This window comes from Stegostoma tigrinum, chromosome 2 (genome assembly GCF_030684315.1).
Source record: "Stegostoma tigrinum isolate sSteTig4 chromosome 2, sSteTig4.hap1, whole genome shotgun sequence".
In the NCBI taxonomy this organism is placed as follows: Eukaryota; Metazoa; Chordata; class Chondrichthyes; order Orectolobiformes; family Stegostomatidae; genus Stegostoma; species Stegostoma tigrinum.
In genome coordinates, this window is record NC_081355.1 from 161670406 (window position 1) to 161693764 (window position 23359).

The following is a 23359-nucleotide window of genomic DNA, read 5'->3' on the forward strand; positions in this document are numbered from 1 at the left end:
CCAGCACAGAAACAAATAGGACAGTGTTTGGAAACAGCTAGCAACCAAACACTGGAAAAATGAATTAAAATTACAGAGGGAGGGTTAATACAGGACTGAAGATGTTATATCTGAATGTACGCAGTACAAGGAATAAGGTAAATGAGCTTATGGTGCAGATGGAAATTGGCAAGTATGACATGGTAGGCATCACGGAGACGTGGCTGCAAGGGGATCAGGATTGGGAACTGAATATCCAAGGATGGCCATCCTATTGAAAAGATAGGCAGGTGGGCTGAGAGGATGGCGCTGCCTTTTCAGTGAGAAATGAAATTAAATCAGTACGAAGAAACGAAGTAGGGTGAGATGGTGTAGAATCTGTGTGGGGAGAATGAGGAACTGCAAAGGTAAAGGATCCATAGTTGGAGTCGTGTACAGGCCTCCAAACAGCAGTCAGGAGCTGCGGTGAAAGATGCACCAGGAGACAGTAAAGGTGTGTAAGAAAGGCAAAGTCACAGTGAACACGGGGGATTACAATATGCAGGTGGGCTGGGAAAAACATGATGGTAGTGGATTGCATGAAATTGCAACAAAAGGCTCTGTTCTTGGGCCTCTACTGTTTGTAATTTTTATTAATGACTTGGATGAGGGGATTGAAGGATGGGTCAGCAAGTTTGCAGACGACACAAATGTTGGAGGTGTCGTTGACAGTATAGAAGGCTGTTGTAGGCTGCAGCGGGACATTGACAGGATGCAGAGATGGGCTGAGAGGTGGCAGATGGAGTTCAACCTGGATAAATGTGAGGTGATGCATTTTGGAAGGTCGAATTTGAAAGCTGAGTACAGAATTAAGGATAGGATTCCTGGCAGTGTGGAGGAACAGAGGGATCTTGGTGTGCAGATACATAGATCCCGTAAAATGGCCACCCAAATGGACAGGGTTGTTAAGAAAGCATATGGTGTTTTGGCTTTCATTAACAGGGGGATTGAGTTTAAGAGTCGTGAGATCTTGTTGCAGCTCCATAAAACTTTGGTCAGACCGCACTTGGAATACTGCGTCCAGTTCTGGTCGCCCTATTATAGGAAAGATGTGGATGCTTTGGAGAGGGTTCAGAGGAGGTTTACCAGGATGCTGCTTGGACTGGAGGCCTTATCTTATGAAGAGAGGTTGACTGAGCTCGGACTCTTCATTGGAGAAAAGGAGGAGGAGAGGGGACCTAATTGAGGTATACAAGATAATGAGAGGCATAGATAGAGTTGATAGCCAGAGACTATTTCCCAGGGCAGAAATGGCTAGCACGAGGGGTCATAGTTTTAAGCTGGTTGGAGGAAAGTATAGAGGGGATGTCAGAGGCGGGTTCTTTACACAGAGAGTTGAGAGAGCATGGAATGCGTTGCCAGCAGCAGTTGTGGAAGCAAGGTCATTGGGGTCATTTAAGAAACTGCTGGACATGCATATGGTCACAGAAATTTGAGGGTGCTTACATGAGGATCAATGGTCGGCACAACATTGTGGGCTGAAGGGCCTGTTCTGTGCTGTACTGTTCTATGTTCTATGTTCTATAAAAGGAATTTGTGGAATGTCAATGAGATGGCTTTTTGGAGCAGCTTGTGGCGGATTCCACAAAAGAACAGGCAATATTGGATTTAGTGTTGTGCGATGAGGCAGGCTTGATAAGGTAGAGGAGCCCTTAGGAGGGAGTGATCATGAGATGATTGAATTTACTCTGCAATTTCAGAGGGAGAAGATAGAATCAGAGGTAACGGTATTACGTCTTTGTAAGGCTCTAGTCAGGCCACATTTGGAGTATTGTGAGAAATTTTGTGCCCTATACCTCTGGAAGGATGAACTGGCCCTGAAACAGGTTCACTATCACTGCTGGCAGCACATTCCACACGCCTACCGCTCTCTGTGTGAAGGACCTACCTCTGACGTCACCCCTGTACCTTCCTCCAATCACCTTAGCATTATCACCCGTGTAATAGTCATTTGCGTCCTGGGAAAAAGCCTCTGACTATCCACTCCCTCTATGCCTCTCATCATCTTGTATACTTCTGTCAAGTCACCTCTCATCCTTCTTCGCTCCAATGAAAAAAGTCCTACTCCCTCAACCTTTCCTCATAAGACCTGCCCTCCATTCCAGGCAGCATCCTGGCAAATGGCCTCTGCACCCTCTCTAAAGCTTCCACATCTTTCCTGTAAAGAGGTGACCAGAACTGAACACAATATTCCAAGTGTGGCCTAGCCAGAGTTTTGTAGAGCTGCAGCATAACCTCGCGGCTCTTAAACTCAATCCCCCCGCCAATGAACACACCATGTCAACACACTATACACCTCCTTTATAACCCCATCAACTGGGATAGCAACTTTGAGGGATCTATGGACATGGACCCCAAGATCCCTCTGTTCCTCCACACTGCCGAGGATCCTGTAATTAACCCTGTATTCCTCATTCATAGGACATAGAACATAGATCAATACAGAGCAGAACAGGCCCTTTGGCCCTCGATGTTGTGCCGACCTGTGAACTAATCTAAGCCCCTCCCCCTACACTATCCCATCATTATCCATATGCTTATCCAAGGACTGTTTAAATGCCCCTAATGTGGCTGAGTTAACTACATTGGCAGGCAGGGCATTCCACACCCTTACCACTTTCTGAGTAAAGAACCTGCCCCTGACATCTGTCTTAAATCTATCATCCCTCAATTTGTAGCTATGCCCCTCGTACAAGCTGAAGTCATCATCCTCTGAAAAAGATTCTCACTGTCCACCCTATCTAATCCTCTGATCATCTTGTATGTCTCTATTAAATCCCCTCTTAGCCTCCTTCTCTCCAATGAGAACAGATCCAAGTCCCTCAGCCTTTCCTCATAAAACCTTCGCTCCAGATCAGGCAACATCCTGGTAAATCTCCTCTGCACCTTTTCCAATGCTCCCACATCCTTCCTGTAATGGGGCGACCAGAACTGCACCCAATATTCCAAGTGATGCCGCACTAGCGTTTTGTATAGTTGCAGCATGACATCACGGCGCCGGAACTCAATCCCTTGACCAATAAAACCTAACACACCGTAAGCCTTTTTAACAGCACTATCAACCTATTGCTTTAGTGAGAATGGTTTGGACTGTTAGAAGATCACCCAAAAATTGAACTTCTGAACTCTTGGGAGTTGATTATCATTTAATAAATATGTGAGACATTGAAGTTAATCTCAGGGTAACACGGTGGCTCAGTGTTTAGCACTGCTGCCTCACAGCGCCAGGGACCCGGGTTTGATTCCCCCCTCGGGCGACTGTCTGTGTGGAATTTGTACATTCTCCCTGTGTCTGCGTGGGTTTGCTCTGGTTTCCTGATGCAGGCCAGGTGGATTGGCCGTGGGAAATTGCCTGTAGTGTTCAGGGGTGTGCAGGTTAGTTGGATTATTGGGGGGAATGGGTCAGCGTGGACCTGTTTGGCTGAAGGTCCTGTCTCCACACTGTGGGGATTCTATTAAATAGTCAGTAGCACCTACAAATAAACAAAAAATGCCATGCTGATCGGGAACAATCTCTGTCTGATGTTTATCATTCGATAGAAAGAGCTGGATAAATGTGAGAAACATTAATTTGGTACCTGGCCCATTTTTCCCCAAGGGGGGATCAGGGTAAACCCTAAGGCTTTCTATAGGTATTTAAGGGATAAAAGAATGATGAGAGTAAGATGAGGGCCAATCAAGGATAGTTGTGTGTGGAGTCAGAGGAGATAGGGGAAGCACTAAATGAATATTTTTCAACAGTATTCACTCTAGAAAACAACAATGTTGTCGAGGAGAATACTGAGATACAGGCTACTAGACTAGGTGGGATTGAGGTTCACAAGGAAGAGGTATTAGAAATCCTTCAGAAGGTGAAGATAGATAAGTCCCCTGGGCCAGATGGGATTTATCCTCGGATTCTCTGGAAAGCCAGGGAGGAGATTGCAGAGCCTTTAGCATTAATCTTTAACTCGTCATTGTCTACAGGAATAGTGCCAGACGACTGGAGGATAGAAAATGTGGTTACGTGTTCAAGAAGGGGAGTAGAGACAACCCTGGTAATTATAGACCAGTGAGCCTTACCTCAGTTGTTGGTAAAGCATTGGAAAAGGTTATAAGGGATAGGATTTATAATCATCTAGAAAAGAATAATTTGATTAGGGATAGTCAGCACGGTTTTGTGAAGGGAAGGTCGTGCCTCACAAACCTTATTGAGTTCTTTGAGAAGGTGACCAAATAGGTAGATGAGAGTAAACCGGTTGATGTGGTGTATATGGATTTCAGCAAGGCGTTCGATAAGGTTCCCCACAATAGGCTATTGTACAAAATGCGGAGGAATGGGATTGTGGGAGATATAGCAGTTTGGATCGGAAATTGGCTTGCTGAAAGAAGACAGAGGGTGGTAGTTGATGGGAAATGTTCATCCTGGAGACCAGTTACTAGTGGTGTACCACAAGGGTCGGTGTTGGGTCCACTGCTGTTTGTCATTTTTATAAATGACCTGGATGAGGGCGTAGAAGGATGGGTTAGTAAATTTGCAGACAACACTAAGGTCGGTGGAGTTGTGGATAGTGACAAAGGATGCTGTAGGTTGCAGAGAGACATAGCTAAGCTGCAGAGCTGGGCTGAGAGGTGGCAAATGGAGTTTAATGCAGACAAGTGTGAGGTGATGCACTTTGGTAGGAGTAACCAGAAGGCAAAGTACTGGGCTAATGGTAAGATTCTTAGTAGTGTAGATGAGCAGAGAGATCTCGGTGTCCATGTACACAGATCCTTGAAAGTTGCCACCCAGGTTGACAGGGCTGTTAAGAAGGCATACAGTGTTTTAGCTTTTATTAATAGAGGGATCGAGCTCCGGAACCAAGAGGTTATGCTGCAGCTGTACAAAACTCTGGTGCAGCCGCACTTGGAGTATTGTGTACAGTTCTGGTCACCGCATTATAAGAAGGATGTGGAAGCTTTGGAAAGGGTGCAGAGGAGATTTACTGGGATGTTGCCTGGTATGGAGGGAAGGTCTTACAAGGAAAGGCTGAGGGACTTGAGGCTGTTTTCATTAGAGAGAAGAAGGTTGAGAGGTGACTTAATTGAAACATATAAAATAATCAGAGGGTTAGATAGGGTGGATAGGGAGAGCCTTTTTCCTAGGATGGTGACGGCGAGCACGAGGGGGCATAGCTTTAAATTGAGGAGTGAAAGATATAGGACAGATGTCAGAGGTAGTTTCTTTACTCAGAGAGTAGTAAGGGAATGGAACGCTTTGCCTGCAATGGTAGTAGATTCGCCAACTTTAAGTACATTTAAGTCGTCATTGGACAAGCATATGGACGTACATGGAATAGTGTAGGTTAGATGGGCTTGAGATCGGTATGACAGGTCGGCACAACATCGAGGGCCGAAGGGCCTGTACTGTGCTGTAATGTTCTATGTTCTATGCTATTGTTGAAGGTCTCTGACATTCTTGTTGGGCTGCCCCAGCGTGGGTTCGATTCCTGTGATGGCTGAGCGTCCCACCTTCACAATCTCACCCCCCACCTGAGGCATGGTGATACTCAGGTTATTATCACCAGGTCATCTCTCGCTACTGAGAAACTCAGACTATATCAACTGCATCCTTTACTCGGTGATGTTAATGCCATTGAATGTCAATGGGTAATGTTTAAATTGCCTCCTATTGGAGATGGTTCTTGCCAGGAACCTGTGTGGCACACACGTTACTTATCACTTGTTGGTCCAAGCTAATAATAAAGTGTAGAACCCTCTCTGCTTTATCAGACAATGACTTGTTGTGCCCCTCTCAGTCTCATGTACATTCAGCGCTTCCCCCCTACAGTAACACCACTTGCTTTTTATTATCTCCCCATCCTTTACCACCCAAAATAAAACATATCTCTGCATTAAATTTCATCAAACTCTAATTTCCTGCTCCATCGAAGTGTTTCCATTTGATCTCTTTACTTAACAAATCCACCCCTCCGCAGCACCCACCCTGAGCTGTCAGCCCCACAGCACTTCCCCTTTCCAACTGAACATTCCTGCTTTCCCATCCTGTCTAACGGCCGTCCATAAGTTGCACATTTCCCCAGTTCTTTCTTTCAGAGGGTATTGCTTCAGTGACTATTACCTAAGACTGACCAATCAGATCAGACCGTTAGCTAATAGACAGCCACCATGAGCATCATGTGACAGCTGGCACACTGCCCCCTCCCCCAGCTGCTCCAATATAAATCTCTGAGAAAACCCACGATTCACAACCACTGTGAAAACCATCACAAGGTAAGAGCCTGATCCTGATCGCTCTTCCTGCAGACTGAGTGTCGGCTGGAACTGGGCGCTGGGCGCTGGGCACTGGGACTGGGCACTGGGGATCAGGATGGGGCATTAGGATTTTGGGTTTGGGGATTGGGGATTGGGGATTCGGATTTGGATTTGGAGACTGGAATTGGGGATTGGAAAGCAGGATTGGTCAGGAAGGCATACGGCATGCTTTCCTTCATGGGAGGGGGCATTTAGTACAAGAGTTGGCAGGCCATGTTACAGTTGAATAAGACTTTGGTTCGACGACATTTGGAGTACTGTGTACAGTTCTGGTCGCCACATTATCAAAAGGATGTGGATGCTTTGGAGAGGGTGCAGAGGAGGTTCACCAGGATGTTGCCTGGTATGGAGGGTGCTAGCTATGAAGGGAGGTTGCGTAGATTAGGATTATTTACATTAGAAAGGTGGAGGTTGAGGGGGGACCTGATTGAGGTCTACAAAATCATGAGGGGTATAGACAGGGTGGATAGCAAAAAGCTTTTTCCCACAGTGGGGGACTCGATTACTAGGGGTCATGAGTTCAAAGTGAGAGGAGGAAAGCTTAAGGGAGATATGCGTGGAAAGTTCTTTACACAGAGGGTGGTGGGTGCCTGGAACGCGTTGCCAGCGGAGGTGGTAGACGCAGACACGTTAGCGTCTTTTAAGATGTATCTGGACAGGTACATGGATGGGCAGGGAGCAAATGGACACAGACCGTTAGAAAATAGATGACAGGTTTCGACAGAGGATCTCGATCGCCTCAGGCTTGGAGGGACGAAGGGCCTGTTCCTGTGCTGTCATTTTCTTTGTTCTTTGTTTGGGGATAGGGATTGGGAATTGGGATTTTGGTCTTGGGGAAAGGGATTTGGGTTTGGAGACTGGGCTTGGGAATTGGCATTGGAATTAGGGATTGGGATTGCGGATTGGGCACTGGGTCTGTTGTCTGAAAGTCTGAGGCCTCTTGTCCCTTGTGGAGTAGCTTAATATAGAGCCGTGGGCAAGTGAGAGAAATCTGAGCCTTACCCTGTATCTAAACCCCGTGCTGTCCCTGTCCTGGGAGTGTTTGATGAGGATCTATGGGTATTTTTAAGGAGAAGTTGGATGAACACACAGGGAGAAAGGAGTAGAAGGATATGGTGGTAGGTGAGATGAAGATGTCTGGGTGGAGACGTGATTGTACTGTATAAGATGCAGAGGGAGCTTGACAAGATGAATGTGAGTCAGGGTTAGCCTAGAACCAGGGGACACGTTTTAAATTCTTTGTAAAGGCAACACATTCTGTTGCTGAAGGAACCAGGAGACGGACTAAAGTTGAATTTAATAAGGTGCCACATGGAAGGCTGGCGGTGGTGGAGGTAACAGTGATGCAGAGAGATGATTGGTTGGTGAACAGGAAACAGACTGTAGGAAGAAGTGGGCCTTTTTTCAGGCCAGTAGGATATCGTGAGTGGATCTACCACAGGGTCAGTGCAGGAACCTCGAACCTCTACATTTTTATCGAAATGATTTGGAGGAAAGGATTGAAGGTAAGGGAGCAAAATCTGCTGGTGTCACAAAAATAGTTTAGAAACTGAGTTCTGAAGAGAACATAAAGACCCCATAAAGGGATTTAGATAAGTTACAGGAATGGGCAGAGATCTGGCAAATGGAGAATATTGCAGGAAACTGTAAAATTATCCATTTTGGCGGAAATGTTACTAAACAGTGAGAGATTGTGGAGCTCTGAGCTGCAGTGGAATCTGGGTGTCTGAGTATATGAATCACAGAAGGTGAGTCTGGGGACATAGCACTTAATCAGGAAAGCTCAGAGAGTGTGATGGTTTACTGCGAGGGGGGGAATGAATACAAGAGGAGGGAGGCTACCCCTCAGGTATACAGGGCTCTGGAGAGACTGTACCTGCAGCCGCATGTACAGTGTTGGTCACCTGATGTAAGGAAGGGTGTAGATTTGTAGTATACAGTTCAGAGAAAGTTTCCCAGGCCAATGTCTGGATCAAAAATGGAAATCACAGGAGAAGCTCAGCAGGTCTGGCAGCATCTGTGCAGAAAAAGCAGAGTTAACATTGCAAGACCAGCGATGCCTCATTAGAATTTCTCTGCTTCCTGTTTGCTTTGTCTCCATGGACGCTGCCAGATCTGGAAAAGGAGCTTTCATTTAAAAGGAAAGGTTAGATCGAGTAGACTTGTATATTTTTAAGGCACAGGTGGAGAAATTCTTGTTAAAATAAACTAAATAATTAAAATAGAGATGCCACTCCAGGCACCTATGTTTCACACACACGGTGTTAGAGTTGGTGGACTGCATTGTGGTACAGAATGATCACATTCAGAGTAAGTGTTGGTTTCTCGAGGAACCCCAGCTCAGAGTTAATGAGCTGGATCCTGAGCTTCGAACACTGAGGCACATCAGGAGGTGGGAGAGTTACCTAGATGCTGTGTTTCAGGAAGCAGTCACACTCCTTAGATTAACTGTTTCGGTTTAATTAGCGGTCAGGGGAAGAAATGTGTAGCTCCAAGTGAGGCAGGTCGAGTAATTATGGAGGTGGTACTGATGGAGGCTCAGCCCTTGAACGTGTCTAATAGATTTGAGATTCTTGCTCCCTGTGCGGATGAGAAGGGAGAACGTGCAAACTGATATTGCACTGAGATGTAGGGAGCCAATGAAGAGCAGGGAAGAAGAGAAATGTAGTTGTAAATCAGGGATAGTATAGCTAAGGCACTGTTGTCAGGATTGTGGCCAGGATTGAGAATCCCGAAGGCTGTGTTGCTTGCCTGGTGCCTGGCTTCAGGATATCTCAGGAACTTGGAGTGGAAGGGATAAGATCCAGTTGTTACGATCCAGCGATGCAGATAGAATGAGTAAAGAGTTTCGATTGAGGGAGTATGAGCAGCTAAGGGCTAAGTTAAAAGTCGAGGAGCCACAGAAGGAGTAAAGACTCTGAAGAGAGTTATATACAGAACTTCCAGCAGTAGTCAGGATGTAGGGCAGAAGATAAAGCAGGAGATAGAAAAGGCACAGAAGAAAGGCACTCTTGGGTAGCTCAGAGGTTAGCACTGCTGCCTCACAGCACCAAGGACCCAGGTTCGATCCCACCCTTTGGTGGGTGACTGTCTGTGTGGCGTTTGTATGTTCTCCCTGTGTCTGTGTGTGTTTCTTCCAGGTGCTCCGGTTTCCTCCCACAGCCCAAAGGCTGGGTGAATGTGCCATACTAAATTATCTATTGTATACAGGCTAGGTGGGTTAGCCACGGGTAATGCAGGGTTGTGGGACAGGGAAGTGGGATGGGTCTGGGTGTTATTCAGAGGGTTAGTGTGGACCCAGTGGGCCAAATGGCCTGCTTCCTCACTGTGGGGATTCTATGGTAACAATGATCACAGGGAACTTCAATAATCCAGTGGACTGAGGAAAAATCAGATTAGTTGTAGATTCAAGAAAAGGAATTTGTGGAATGTCTACAAGGTTGGTTATTTTTGAAGCAGCTTGCACTAAGTGCATTAGGAGACAGGGAATTCTGGATTTGGCAAGGCAGCTGAAAGTTCAGGAACCCCCACGGGTCAATGACCATCAATGGATGGAATTGATCCTGCAGCTTGAGAGGGAGAATCTGGAATGACAGCTGAGTGAAGGTAACTGCAAATCATGAGGGAGGAGCTGGCCAGAGCTGATTAGAAGGGTGGCCTAGTCGGGAAGATGATGAAGCAGCAATGGCAGGAATTTCTGGTTATAATTCAGGAGGTATAAGAGGAATTCATTCCAAGGAAGAAGAAACATCTGAAAGGGATGATGTGGAGCTGCTGGTGCTGGGCTGGGGTGGACAATGTCAGAAATCACATGACAGCAGGATACAACGCATCATCCTTCGACACTTCCGCCATCTACAATCCGACCCCACCACCCAAGACATTTTTCCATTCCCACCCTTGTCTGCCTTCCGGAGAGACCACTCTCTCCGTGACTCCTTGTTCACTCCACACTGCTCTCCAACCCCACCACACCCGGCACCTTCCCCTGCAACTGCAGGAAATGCTACACGCCCCCACACCTCCTACCTCACCCCTATCCCAGGCCCCAAGATGACTTTCCATATTAAGCAGAGGTTCACCTGCACATCTGCTAATGTGGTATACTGCATTCTCTGTACCCGGTGTGGCTTCCTCTACATTGGGGAAACCAAGCGGAGGCTTGGAGACCGCTTTGCAGAACACCTCCGCTCGGTTCGCAATAAACAATTGCACCTCCCAGTCGCAAACCATTTCCAATGCCCCTCCCATTCTTTAGATGACATGTCCATCATGGGCCTCCTGCAGTGCCACAATGATGCCACCCGAAGGTTGCAGGAACAGCAACTCATATTCCGCTTGGGAACCCTGCAGCCATATGGTATCAGTGTGGACTTCACCAGCTTCAAAATCTCCCCTTCCCCCACTGCATCCCAAAACCAGCCCAGTTTGTCCCCACCCCCCACTGCATCACACAACCAGCCCAGCTCTTCCCCTCCACCCACTGCATCCCAAAACCAGTCCAACCTGTCTCTGCCTCCCTAACCTGTTCTTCCTCTCACCCATCCCTTCCTCCCACCCCAAGCTGCACCTCCATCTCCTACCTACTAACCTCATCCCACCTCCTTGACCTGTCTGTCTTCCCTGAACTGACCTATCCCCTCCCTACCTCCCCACCTATACTCTCTCCACTTATCTTCTTTTCTCTCCATCTTCGGTCCGCCTCCCCCTCTCTCCCTATTTATTCCAGTTCCCTCTCCCCATCCCCCTCCCCCTCCCTGATGAAGGGTCTAGGCCCGAAACGTCAGCTTTTGTGCTCCTGAGATGCTGCTGGGCCTGCTGTGTTCATCCAGCTTCACATTTTATTATCTAGCAGGTTATAGTCCAACAGGTTTATTTGAAAACACAAGTTTTCGGAGTTTTGCTCCTTCTTCAAGTGTTACACTGATAAAACCTTTTGTTCTTTCAGGACAGGGATTTGAAAGGAATTTGGGGATTTACATATACACATTAATCAACTAAAACCTTCTAAGTGATTAAAGATTTAACAGCTTCTTAGGTTTGTTTAACCCATCCTCATCAGTGATGTGAACCTTTGATCTTTTACTGATAAATTGTGTTTGATACTACCTCTCTCACTAACACCAGGAGAAAGAGCGAAACTCTGAGAGCTTGTGTTTTCAAATAAACCTGTTGGACTGTTACTGGTGTCGTGCAATTTCTGACTTTATTTGTAGGGGAGGATGAGGTAACCATGGCTGACAAGGGACGCATAAAAAGAAGCAGACAGTGTGGTAAAGATTAGTGGGAAGCGATACGATTGGGAAACCTCTAAAAACAAGCAGAGGATACCTAAAAATGAAAATGGGGAGAGCAGATGAAACTGAAGAGTAAGCTAGCTAATAAAATGAAAGAAGACTGCAAGAGTTATTTTTATATATGTAAAAAGTGAGAAAGGTAATAGTAGACACTGGACCACTGGAAAATGAGGCTGCAGAAGTAGTAATGGGGAACAAGGAACTGGAAGAGGCTCTGAACAGCTATTTTACATCAGTCTTCACACTAGGAGACATAAGCAGCATATGAGAACTTTAAGATTGTTGGAGGTAGAGGTCAGTGCAGTGGTCATCAGTAAGAAGAAGGTGCTAGGATAGTGAAAGGTCTGAACGTAGATAAATCACCCAGACCAGATGGACTACACTCTAGGATTCTGAAGGAGGTGACTGAGGAAATTAAACAAAGAACAAAGAAACCTACAACACAGGAACAGGCCCTTCGTCCCTCCAAGCCTGCACCGATCACGATCCTCTGTCTAACCTGTCATCTATTTTCTAACGGTCTGTGCCCATTTGCTCCCTGCCCATCCATGTACCTGTCCAAATATATCTTAAAAGACGCTAACGTGTCTGCGTCTACCACCTCCGCTGGCACCGCGTTCCAGGCACCCACCACCCTCTGTGTAAAGAACTTGCCACGCATATCTCCCTTAAACTTTCCTCCTCTCACTTTGAACTCATGGCCTCGAGAAGTGGCAGATGGAGTACAATGTGAGAAAGTGTGAGATCACGCACTTTCATCGGAAGAATAGAGGCGGATACTATTTTCTGTGGAGGCAAAATCGTTGACTGTATGTAAGACAGAGATGGATGGGTTCTTAATTATTAAGGGGATCAAGGGTTGAGGGAGAAGGCAGGAGAATGAGTTGAGAAGCATTTTGGCCAGGATTGAAAGCACACAGACTCGATGGGCCAAACAGCTGAATTCTACTCCTCTAGCTTATGCCATTATGGTCAGTGGTAGGTGGTAACAGGGATCAGGCCTGAGGGGTCTCCCCCTGATTCCTGTGTGGCTGTAGTCTCTTTTTGTACAGTAATCTCTCAATGATCCTTCAATCCAAGGCTCATTCTGAATGTAAGAAACAAATTGTTATGTTTGTCTGTTCCACAGGATGTTGCCTTGTTACCTGTGGGTGCTTGCCTGTCTCTGGGGCTGCGCTAATTCTCATCCAGCTACAGGTAAGATCTTCATGTGAGCCAGTTACAAAGTGCAAGGGGTTAAACTCACATCTAACCAATGAAGTTTCCTCATCAGCACGATGCTGCTCAGACTAGGTCAGTGTTCAGTGGCGGATCAGCCACCGTCTGTACAGACAGCAGTTCCCTGAGGTCAGCAGCTCAAGCTCTGAGAGACAGTGACAGGAACCAGGACATCCTGGGACAAAGCTGTGAACATCTGAATGTGTGTATGGCTGTGTGACCGTGATGAGTCTTTGATCAGAGAATCATAGCCCTATGCAATTAGGCAGGGGCAACCCCACTGTTGCCTCAAAATTGTTCGAAAATATTCCTGCCTGAAAGTTCCTCTGCTGTCAACACTGACTGGGGCGGCACAATCCAGATCACAGCCTGTGTGTAACTCCTGTCCCCTCTGCTAAACACCTCAAATTCTCGACTGGGTAGACATTCCTTAATCAGCCAGCTTGGAGAAATCATTGCACACATCTGGAGCAGGTGGGACTTGAACCCAGGCTTCCTGGCTCAGAGGTGTGAACACTACCACAAGCACATCTTACAGACAGGATAAACTTTGACAGAGTTGAGGAAAGTTAATTTTTTAAAAAATAACTCTGATGCCTTTGATTCCAGGAAATTTGGCTGGGACTATTCGGGCCACTCAGTCCAGCCTTGCAGACTTTCTAGGAGATGCTTCGAATGCTATTGATGGAAATAATATGACTGATATCAGTAAGGGATCCTGCAGTCGCACTAAAGTGGAATTATCTCCTTGGTGGAGAGTTGATTTTCATTATCATTACCGAGTCTATCAAGTCTCAATTACCACCAGCAGTGACAAAGCTTTGGAAGGAGCAGAAATTCACATTGGAGACCATTTGGAAAACAACGGCATCAGCAATGAACTGTAATTTATAAATATTTCTGTAATTTATCAATATTCCTGTAATTTATCAACACTCCTGTCATTCACAAACCCTGCATTCTTCAGCTCTGAGGAATGGTTTCTGGACTTGAAACATTAGCTCTGCTTTCTTTCCACAGATGCTGATGGACCTGCTGAGTTTCTCCAGCAATTTCTGCTTTTGTTCCAGATCTCCAGCATCCGCAGTTCTTTGGTTTCTCTGTAATTTACAGCCCCCCTTTCTGTAATTCACCAAACCTGTGATAATTCCAATTGCCTATATTATGTGGAAATCCCAGCCACGGACACACTGCACTGCCTTCCTGATTTATTCAACTCTTCCTGTTAAGTTTGATCTTGAGTTTGTTCCTGATTTGTTCCTTGCTTTTTGTGAATTGAGCTTCTCCCTCCATCTCTTATAGCTGTGTGAAAATTGAATCGATCCCAGCAGGACAGACTCAGATGTTTAACTGCAAACCTCTCGGAGTGCATGGTGTGTTTCTGACCATTAGTGTCCCAGGAAAGGAAACGTGCCTTAGGCTGTGTGAGGTGCAAGCTTTTGGAACCTATGAGCCACACTCCATTGTAGAGTGAGTAATCATCGTCAGAATTTAACCCCTGTGTCTCCAATCCCTCTCAGTTACTGGGAGCTACCCACCTCCACACATTCCCTGGGGCCTCTGAAGTGACAAATTCGCTCTGAGAAATGTCTTCATGGGGACGGATGTTATGAATATGAGGGGGGTGGGAGGTGAGTGGGGAAGACAAGCAAGACCTACAAAATTGACAGAGCCTGGATTGCATGTCCACTGCTCCCTTGTAGGCGGCAGCACAAGCAGATAGTGAGTCAGAATATTTAACAACAGGCCTTTGTTCTGATGAGCACATTGGTGGCAACCTCAGGGAAGGTGAGAATGGGGATGGGAGGGGAGGCTGTGTTGATTAACTGCTGGAGAAAGAGGATGTCCCAGAGGGTCAGAGACAGAATCCATTTGGTTGGAGCCGAGGAACAAAAAGATACAATGACATTGCTCAATGCGCACCACCCAAACGAAGGAATGTGGAGGAACAAATCTGCAGGAATACTACAGGAATACAAACATGTTAGTGTGGCTACAGTGGCGGCGGTGGGGGGGGGGGGGGGTTTAATTATCCTAATATAGACTGAGTTGGTGCTTAGGTAAAGTACAGAAGTAGCTGCAACTCCTTTCCACCATCTGTCCCATCCAAGGAAAAGGACGTATGGCAAGATCTGGTTCTTGTGATCAAGGTGGACCAAGTAGATTCCCAGTCAAATTAAAGGGAGGGGGCAGGAGGTTTAGTGTGAGGATAAACCTTTTCACCCAGAGGGTGGGTGGGAATCTATAGCTCACTGCCTGTAACTGTGAGAGGGGCAGAAACCCTCATCACTGATGAAGTATTTAGATGTGCCCTTGTGATACCAAGGTAAACAAGGCTATGGGCAAGTGCTGGAAAATGGGATTAGAATCATTAGGTGGCTGTTTTTGACTGGCACAGACTCAATGGGCTGAAGGGCCTTCCCAGAGCTGTAGATCAGTAGGACAGCAAAATTGCTCACAACATCCCAAATGTGGCCTTAGTAGTACAACTTTGCTCTTGTATTCTAGCCTCTTGAAATAAATGCGAACGATGCAATTTACCATCCTTACTGCAAACTGAACCTACATGTTAACTTTAAGAGAATCCTGAGCAAGGACTCCCAAGGCCTTCAGATTTCCAGAGCATTACCCCATTTAGGAAATCGTCTCCTCCTCTATTTTTCCTACCAAAGTGCATAACCTCACACTTTCCCACTTTGTGTTCCATTGCTGCTATTCCCACTGAATTGGAGCCCCACTAAGTGACTCCAGGCCCAGCAGAATGTGATGAACTCTGAAACTCCCTCTAAGTGAATCCAGTCACATCAAATCAATCACTACTACAGGAAGTGAGGGAAGAGACTGCTGTCCCTTTGGCAAATGTCTTTGCATCTTCACTGACCACGAGAGTAGTACCAGAAGATTGGAGGGTGGCAAATGTTATTCCCTTGTTCAAGAAACGGAATAGGGATAATCCTGGGAATTACAGACTGGTCAGTCTTACTTCTGTGGCAGGCAATTAATGGAGAGGATTCTGAGGGATAGTATTTATGACTATTTGGAAAAGCACAGTTTGATTAGAAACAGTCAGCATGATTTTGTGAGGGGCAGGTCATGCCTCACAAGCTTATTGAATTCTTTCAGGATGTGACAAAACACATGGATGAAGGCAAAGCAGTGGATGTGCTGTACATGGATTTTAGTAAGGCACGTGATAAGGTTCCCCATGGTAGGCTTATTCAGAAAGTAGGGAGGCATGAGATCCAGGGAAATTCGGCTGTCTGAATAGAAGACAGGGTGGTAGTAAATAGAAAGCATTCAGCATGGAGCTCAGTGACCAGTGGTGTGCCGCAGGGATCTGTTCTGGGGCCTCTGCTCTTTGTGATCTTTATAAATGACTTGGATGAGGAAGTGGAGGGATGGTGAGTAAGTTCGCCGATGACATGAAGGTTGGTGGAGTTATGAATAGCATAGAGGGCTATTGTAGGTTGCAATGGGGCATTGACAGGATGCAGAACTGGGCAAAGAAGTGGCAGATGGAATTCAACCCAGAAGAGTGTGAAGTGATTCATTTTGGAAGATCGAATTTGAATGAAGAATACAGGGTTAATGGCAGGATTCTCGGCAGTGTGGAGAATAGAGGGATCTTGGGGTCCACATCCATAGATCCCTCAAAGTTGCTCCTCAAGTTGATAGGGTTGTAAAGAAGGCGTATGGTGTGTTGGCTTTCATTGGCAGAGGAATTAAGTTTAAGAGCCGCGAGGTTATGCTGCAACTGTACAAAGCTCTGGTTAGACCACACTTGGAATATTGTGTTCAGTTCATTATAGGAAGGATGCAGAAGAGGGTGCAGAGGAGATTTGCCAGGATGCTGCCTGGACTAGAGGGCAGGTCTTATAAAGAAATGTTGAGGGAGCTGGGGCTTTTCTCATTGGAGCGAAGAAGGATGAGAGGTGACTTGATAAAGGTTTATGAGATGATGAGAGGCATCAATAGAGTGGGTAGTCAGAGACTTTTTCCCCAGGGTGGAACTGACTATTTCATGGGTGATAATTTTAAGGTGACTGGAGGAGGGTAGGGGGGAGATGTCAGAGATAGGTTCTTTACACAGAGAGTGGTGGGTGTGTGGAATGTGCTGTCGGTACTGGTAGTGGAGTCAGATACTTTAGAGACTATTAAGCGACTCTTGGATAGGCACATGGAGGGTAGTAAAATGTAGATTGATTTCAGAGTAGGATAATAGGTCGGCACATCATGGGCCGAAGGGCCTGTACTGTTGTCTGTTCTTTGTTCCATCAGCAGCAGCAGATTTTCCAACACCCTCCATTCCATAAAGTCATAAATGTTAGCCTTGCAGTTCACGGCCACACCTCGTCAATGAAATATGAAAAGTATTAATTCCAGACATTGTGATTTTGATTTCCATTTAGAACATAGAAGATAGAAAAGTACAGCACAGTACAGGCCCTTCGGCCCACCATGTTGTGCCATGGAATATTCCTAATCCAAAAATAACCTAACCTACATTCCCCTCAATTCATTGCTGTCCATGTGCACGTCCAGCAGTCGCTTAAATGTCACTAATGACACTAACTGAGCATTTTTGTGTGATTTTATCTTCCAGCCATGAACATTAATCCAAAACGCAGCTCATTTGGAGACAGCCATGTTGCGCTTTGAGCTTCTGCAATCAATCTCCTCCTAATCCCTCTGCTTTCAATCTGTTGTACACAAGGATTTCAGACGGGAGCCTGCCTTTCCCAGTTTCTGTCACACATTCACAAACAGACGGTCACTGATCTCGCTGTCAAACAGTCTCCCAGAAGGAACATCAGGCAATCAGGCTGTGCTCAGTCACAAGGAGGGAGCATCATCAGAGAAAGTCTGTGAGAGACTAACCAGAACAGGGGGCAACTGAGAGAAATCACAGCCCATCCTGACTCTCACATCGAACAGCAGCTTTATCAGAACACCCAGAGCTCGGAATCAAACTGGGATTAATCCCCATGGTCTCTGGGTGTTAGGAAGCGAGGACTGATTGACCATTGATGATCTGTATTGTTTGATTACTCTGCTCTGTGAGGATGTGTGTGGGATCTGTAACCTTTCTGCTTTTTCTGGTTTAAAAACCTCAATAAAATTGCTGCTTGCACAGGGTTGAGACAGTGTCTGTTCAGTTCACAGAGTGTGTTACCCACTGGACACTCAGAAACTCATTCCACACAATCACACTGTCCCCTCCTTATGCATCATCATTCCTGGAGGGCTCTCTCTACCACAGTCACCCCCACACCCCATGCCCAACCCCTCTCAGTCCCGGGGAGCTCCTTTTACCACACTCACCGACACTTTTCCTCCGCCCTCATCCTGGGGAGCACCCCTCCCCTTCCCAGTATGCAATCTGGGTATTAAGGAGTGAATTAACCAAAGTGTACTAACTAATGAGGGGCTGTGGTTGAGTGGACAGGGAAGACCCCTATCAGAGATTAATGAAGAAAGGGTGGTAATCTGACCAACAAGAGGGAAATGACAGGTAAAAAGAGCTAGACCTTGTTCAGAAAAGGTCTAGGCCCGAAACGTCAGCTTTGGTGCTCCTATCATGGTGCTTGACCTTCTGTGTTCATCCTGCTCTACACCTTGTTATCGCAGATTCTCCAGCATCTGCAGTTCCTGCTATCTCTTAAAAACAGTAGGGTGCCTGGATGTGACTTCCAAGACTTTTTTCTGTCTGGCACTTCTTTGCCCACTTTCCTATCCTGTCAACGTCCTTCTGCAGCCTCCCCACTTCCTCAGCATGACCTGTTCCTCTACCTGTGCCATCTGCAAACCCAGCAACAAAGCCCTCAGTTCCTTTGTCCAGATTGTTAACGTTTTATGTGAATAGGGCTGTGGCCAATGCAGACTGATGGATCATAAAATATGCTTCAAAATGCTCTGTTACTACATCCTTTCAGAGACTAACCTTTTCCCATTAACAGATGAGAAGCTAAAAGTTACTTATTTTATAATAACTGATATCACGGCAGATTCACTGCCCTCCAATCCAATGGAACCTTCAAATCAAAGAATTAAATCCAATGTTGCAAACATCTAAGTAGGCCCTTAGACCTTGGGATAAAGTCCAACAGGATCCAGGCACTGGTCAGCCTGAAACTCCACCAACTGACTGAGTACCACTTCTCTGATGATTGTATTTTTCCTGTGATATTGTTACTGCAGTGTAAATAGGTATAAATTGTTTTCATTGTTGAATGGAATGATGGCATCACTTAATTGCAGGGAGGGCAGTTCGGAGTCAACCACATTGCTGTGGGTCAGGAGTCACATGTAGGCCAGACCAGGTAAGGATGGCAGTTTCCTTCCCTAAAGGACATTAGTAAACCAGGTGGGCTTTTCCAGTAACTGACAATAGTCATCATTACACTGTTAATTGCAGGCTTGGTTTAAATTGAAATAAAATGGAATTTGATTTGCCATATTAGAAAGGAGACCATTGCCCTCAGAACAATTATTATCAGTATACCCAGTATGTCAACGACTTCAATATCCTGGGATCCACCCCAGCAGCTCCACGTGATGGATAGCCTCCAACCCCATTAGTTTCCCCCTCACACTGTTGTGATAGTATGAGTCATGGGATAATTTCCTCTCCTTCAGCCCCTTGATTATTTCTTCATCTTGGAATGCTATTAGGATCTTGTATAGTGAAAGCTGATGCAGGTCTAATGGTCCACTCCTCTGCCATTTCCTGGGCCCCTATTATTCCCCATCCTTATCTCAAGGGACTCATCACTTGAAACAATACCAGAAAGGAGGGCTGAAAGACTTTGCTCTCCATCTCGATATTATTCATAAACTCACCTTCAGATTCTCTTTTCTGCATCTGATCCTTGGTGCAGACTACAAGAAAGACACCGGAGACACACACAGACAAGACCCATTGGTGAGACTGGGACAAACTCCCTCCAGCTTGGGAGCAGCTTTCCCAGGCATCCTGTTCTCAATGGGATAGTGAACTGGGTAACGCAGGGTCCATACAGTAGCCCTGTGGCTATGCTACAGACTGTGCTCCAAATCAAAGCATAGCTCTTCCTGCAGGCTTCCTCATTATTTGCCACTGGTCTCCACACCTGACATTGGAAGGGGAGCAACTGGAGAGGATTTGGAAACTCAGATACTCCTGCCCTACTGTCTGGCACACCTCAGTCCCATACAAAGCCCTAGTGCCAGAATTTTTGTGCCTCTTTCAGACCTCTCAGCCACATCCAAACCCACAGCAACTGCACCAGGCTCCCAGTGGTGCCACCTTCCCCAACAGATTTGGCCACTGGATCCAACAGACAATAGGTGCAGGAGTAGGCCATTTGGCCCTTCGAGCCAGCACCACCATTATGATCATGGCTGATCATCCATAATCAGTATCCTGTTCCTGCCTTATCCCCATAAACCTTGATTCCACTACCTTTAAGAGCTCTATCCATCTCTTTCTCGAAAGTATCCAGAGACTTGGCCTCCACTGCCTTCTGGGGCAGCGCATTTCATATACCCACCACTCTCTGGGTGAAGAAGCTTCTCCTCAACTCTGTTCTAAATGGCCTACCCCTTATTTTTAAACTGTGTCTTATGGTTCTGGACTCACCCATCAGCGGAAACATGCTTCCTGCCTCCAGAGTGTCCGATCCCTTAATAATCTTAAATTCTCAATCAGATCCCCTCTCATCCTTCTAAGCTCAAGAGTATACAAGCCCAGTCGCTCCAATCTTTCAACATATGATAGTCCTGCCATTCTGGGAATTGACCTCGTGAACCTATGCTGCACTCCCTCAATAGCAAGAATGTCCTTCCTCAAATTGGGAGACCAAAACTGCACACAGTACTCCAGGTGCTGTCTCACCAGGGCCCTGTACAGCTGCAGAAGGACCTCTTTGCTCCTATACTCAATTCCCCTTGTTATGAAGTCCAGCATGCTATTAGCTTTCTTCAGAGGCCTAACTGTCCCAGCTGCCCAGATTTCTCCAGCCCCAGGCCACAAGCCACTTGTGTTCATTTCCAGTCATTCCCAGAAGACTCTCCACTGGTGTCATGCCACTGGCTGGAATTGTCTCCAAAATCCTGCAGTGGGTGAGAAGTGTGCTAAGTGACTCCTGGCAGCTTTTGCTGAAGCCTGGACAGAGTGATGTTACACTCAGCTGGCACATTGCAGAGAGAATGAAACACAGCAGCAGTCACCCAGAAAATCAGAGACTGGGCACCAGCTGACATTTCTCAGCCAGGAGTAAGAGAGAGGTTGGCTGAAACAAGGACATTTTGGGATGAGAGCATCACTGGCTAGGCAGTATTTATTGTCCATCCCTAATTACCAGACCATCACAGAAGCCAACTTTCCATCCACCAACTCCATTTTCACAGCTCGCTGCCTCAAAGGTGGCCATCGAAGACCCATCATACCCCTGTAATGATTTCCTACAAACTCTTCCATCAGGCAGGAGATACAGAAGCCTGAACACAGATGAGCAGGTTCAGGGACAGCTTCTTCCCAGCTGTTATCAGACTGTTGAATGGGCCCTCTAACTTCAAATAATGTAACCTGCATTGTAACCTTTATGCCTCTAAAATTTTTTGATTTGTACATCCTTTGGCTCGCTGTGATCCACCTGCACCACACGTAAACAAAGCTTTTCACTGTATTTTGGTACACGTGGCAATAAAATCAAATAAACTGTCTAGCAGCAGAGAGAGAGTGAGCTCTCTGTGTGTGTTAGTTTCAACTCTAACTCAAACTGAATCCTGAGGTCTGAGAGAGATTGACTCTATGCACTTATGCTTCTTTTGTCTTAAAAGAAACCTCAGTTTTTTAATATTCATTCATGAGATGAGGGTATCGCTGGTTACATTTAAGTCATCATTGGACAAGCATATGGACGAACATGGAATAGTGTAGGTTAGATGGGCTTCAGATCGGTATGACAGGTCAGCACAGCATCGAGGGCCGAAGGGCCTGTCCTCTGCTGTAATGTTCTATAGATCAGTGTTTGTTGCCTGTCTCTAACTGTCCAGGGGGCATTAACAGTAAATCACACTACAGTGGTCTGGAGTCATATGTAGTCCAGTTTCCTCCCCTGAAGGACATTATTGAATCAGATGGGTTTTTCCTGACAATGGATTCATGATCATCATTAGACCATTAATTCCAGGCATTTCTTTAAAAAAAAACTGCATTAAAACTCCATCATCTGCAGTGACAGCATTTGAATCGGGGTCCCCCGAACATTACCATAGTCTCTGGATTGGCAGCACAGCCATAAATATTACTAGACCATCACCTCCCCACTCAACTTCCCCTTTTAGAACTTCTACAGATGCTTACAGACACAAAAAACAGAAATTTGCTTCATCAAGATACAATGGGGGCAGGAGATGGCCTAATGGTTTTATTGCAGGACTGTTAAACCAGAGACCCAGATAATGTTCTGGGGTCCTGGGTTCGAATCCCGCCATGGTAGAATGTGAATTCAATAAATATCTGGAATTAACAATCTAATGATGACTGTGGATCAGTGACAGATTGTTGGGAAAAATCCATTGGGGTCACTAATGTCCTTTAGAGAAGGAAGTGGCCATCCTTACCTAGTCTCACCTACATGTGACTCCAGACCCACAGCAATGTGGCTGACTCTCAAGTGCTCTCTGGGCAATTAGGGATGGACAATATCGGCACCACCTCGTGTTCCCACAAGGAGCCTCAACAGTTCATCCACTTCGCCAACAGCTTCCACCCCAACCTTAAGTTCACCTGGACCATCTCTGATACCTCTCTCCCCTTCCTGGACCTCTCTGTCTCCATCTCTGGCATCCACCTGGAAACCGATATCCATTTCAAGCGCACCGACTCCCACATCTACCTAGAATACACCTCCTCCAAACCCACCTTCCTGCAAAAAGGCCATCCCTTATTCCCAATTCCTTCGCCTGCGCCACATCTGCTCCCAGGATGAGGCATTCCACTCCCTAACATCCTGAATATCCTTGTATTTCAAGGACTGCAACATCCCCCCCCAGTGGTCAAAAACACCCTTGACCGCATCTTTTGCGTTTCCCGTACTTCAACCCTCACATCCCCTCCTCATAATAACAAAGACAGAAACCCCCTCGTCCTCATGTACCACCTCATTAACCTCCAGATTCAACGCACCATCTTCCGACACTTCTGCCATCTACAATCCGGCCCCAAAGACATTTTTCCATCCCCACCCTTATCAGCCTCCCAGAGGGACCACTCTCTCCATGATTACCTTGTCTGCTCCACACTCCCCTCCAGCCCCACTGCACCTGGCACTTTCCCCTGCAACCGCAGGAAGTGCTACACCTGCCCCCACACATTCATCCCAGGCCCTAGGATGACCTTCTATATCAGACAGACAGAGGTTCACCTGTACATCTGCTAATGCAGTATACTGTATCCACTGTTCCCGATGTGGCCTCCACTACACTGGGAAGACCAAGCGGAGGCTCGGAGACCACCTTATGGAACACCTACACTCGGTTCGCGACGA

The 23359-nt window shown here is 46.4% G+C and overlaps 1 protein-coding gene across 1 annotated transcript; it reads left to right on the forward strand.

The window, feature by feature from the left end:
- Positions 1-6206: 6206 nt before the first annotated feature.
- Positions 6207-17963, forward strand: LOC125463114 (fucolectin-like). Its single transcript, XM_059640935.1, has 5 exons — positions 6207-6270; positions 12739-12806; positions 13437-13710; positions 14130-14297; positions 17431-17963. Exons 2-5 carry the CDS (start codon positions 12740-12742, stop codon positions 17441-17443), a joined length of 522 nt encoding a protein of 173 aa, XP_059496918.1. The 5' UTR covers positions 6207-6270; position 12739; the 3' UTR covers positions 17444-17963.
- The last annotated feature ends 5396 nt before the right edge of the window (positions 17964-23359 follow it).

Bases quoted from the DNA above. Each gene is read 5' to 3' on its own strand.
- LOC125463114 (XM_059640935.1), top strand. From the start codon at position 12,740: ATGTTGCCTTGTTACCTGTGGGTGCTTGCCTGTCTCTGGGGCTGCGCT. The intron at 12,807-13,436 runs GTAAGATCTTCA...CTTTGATTCCAG, and splicing joins TAATTCTCATCCAGCTACAG to GAAATTTGGCTGGGACTATT. The intron at 13,711-14,129 runs GTAATTTATAAA...CATCTCTTATAG, and splicing joins AACGGCATCAGCAATGAACT to CTGTGTGAAAATTGAATCGA.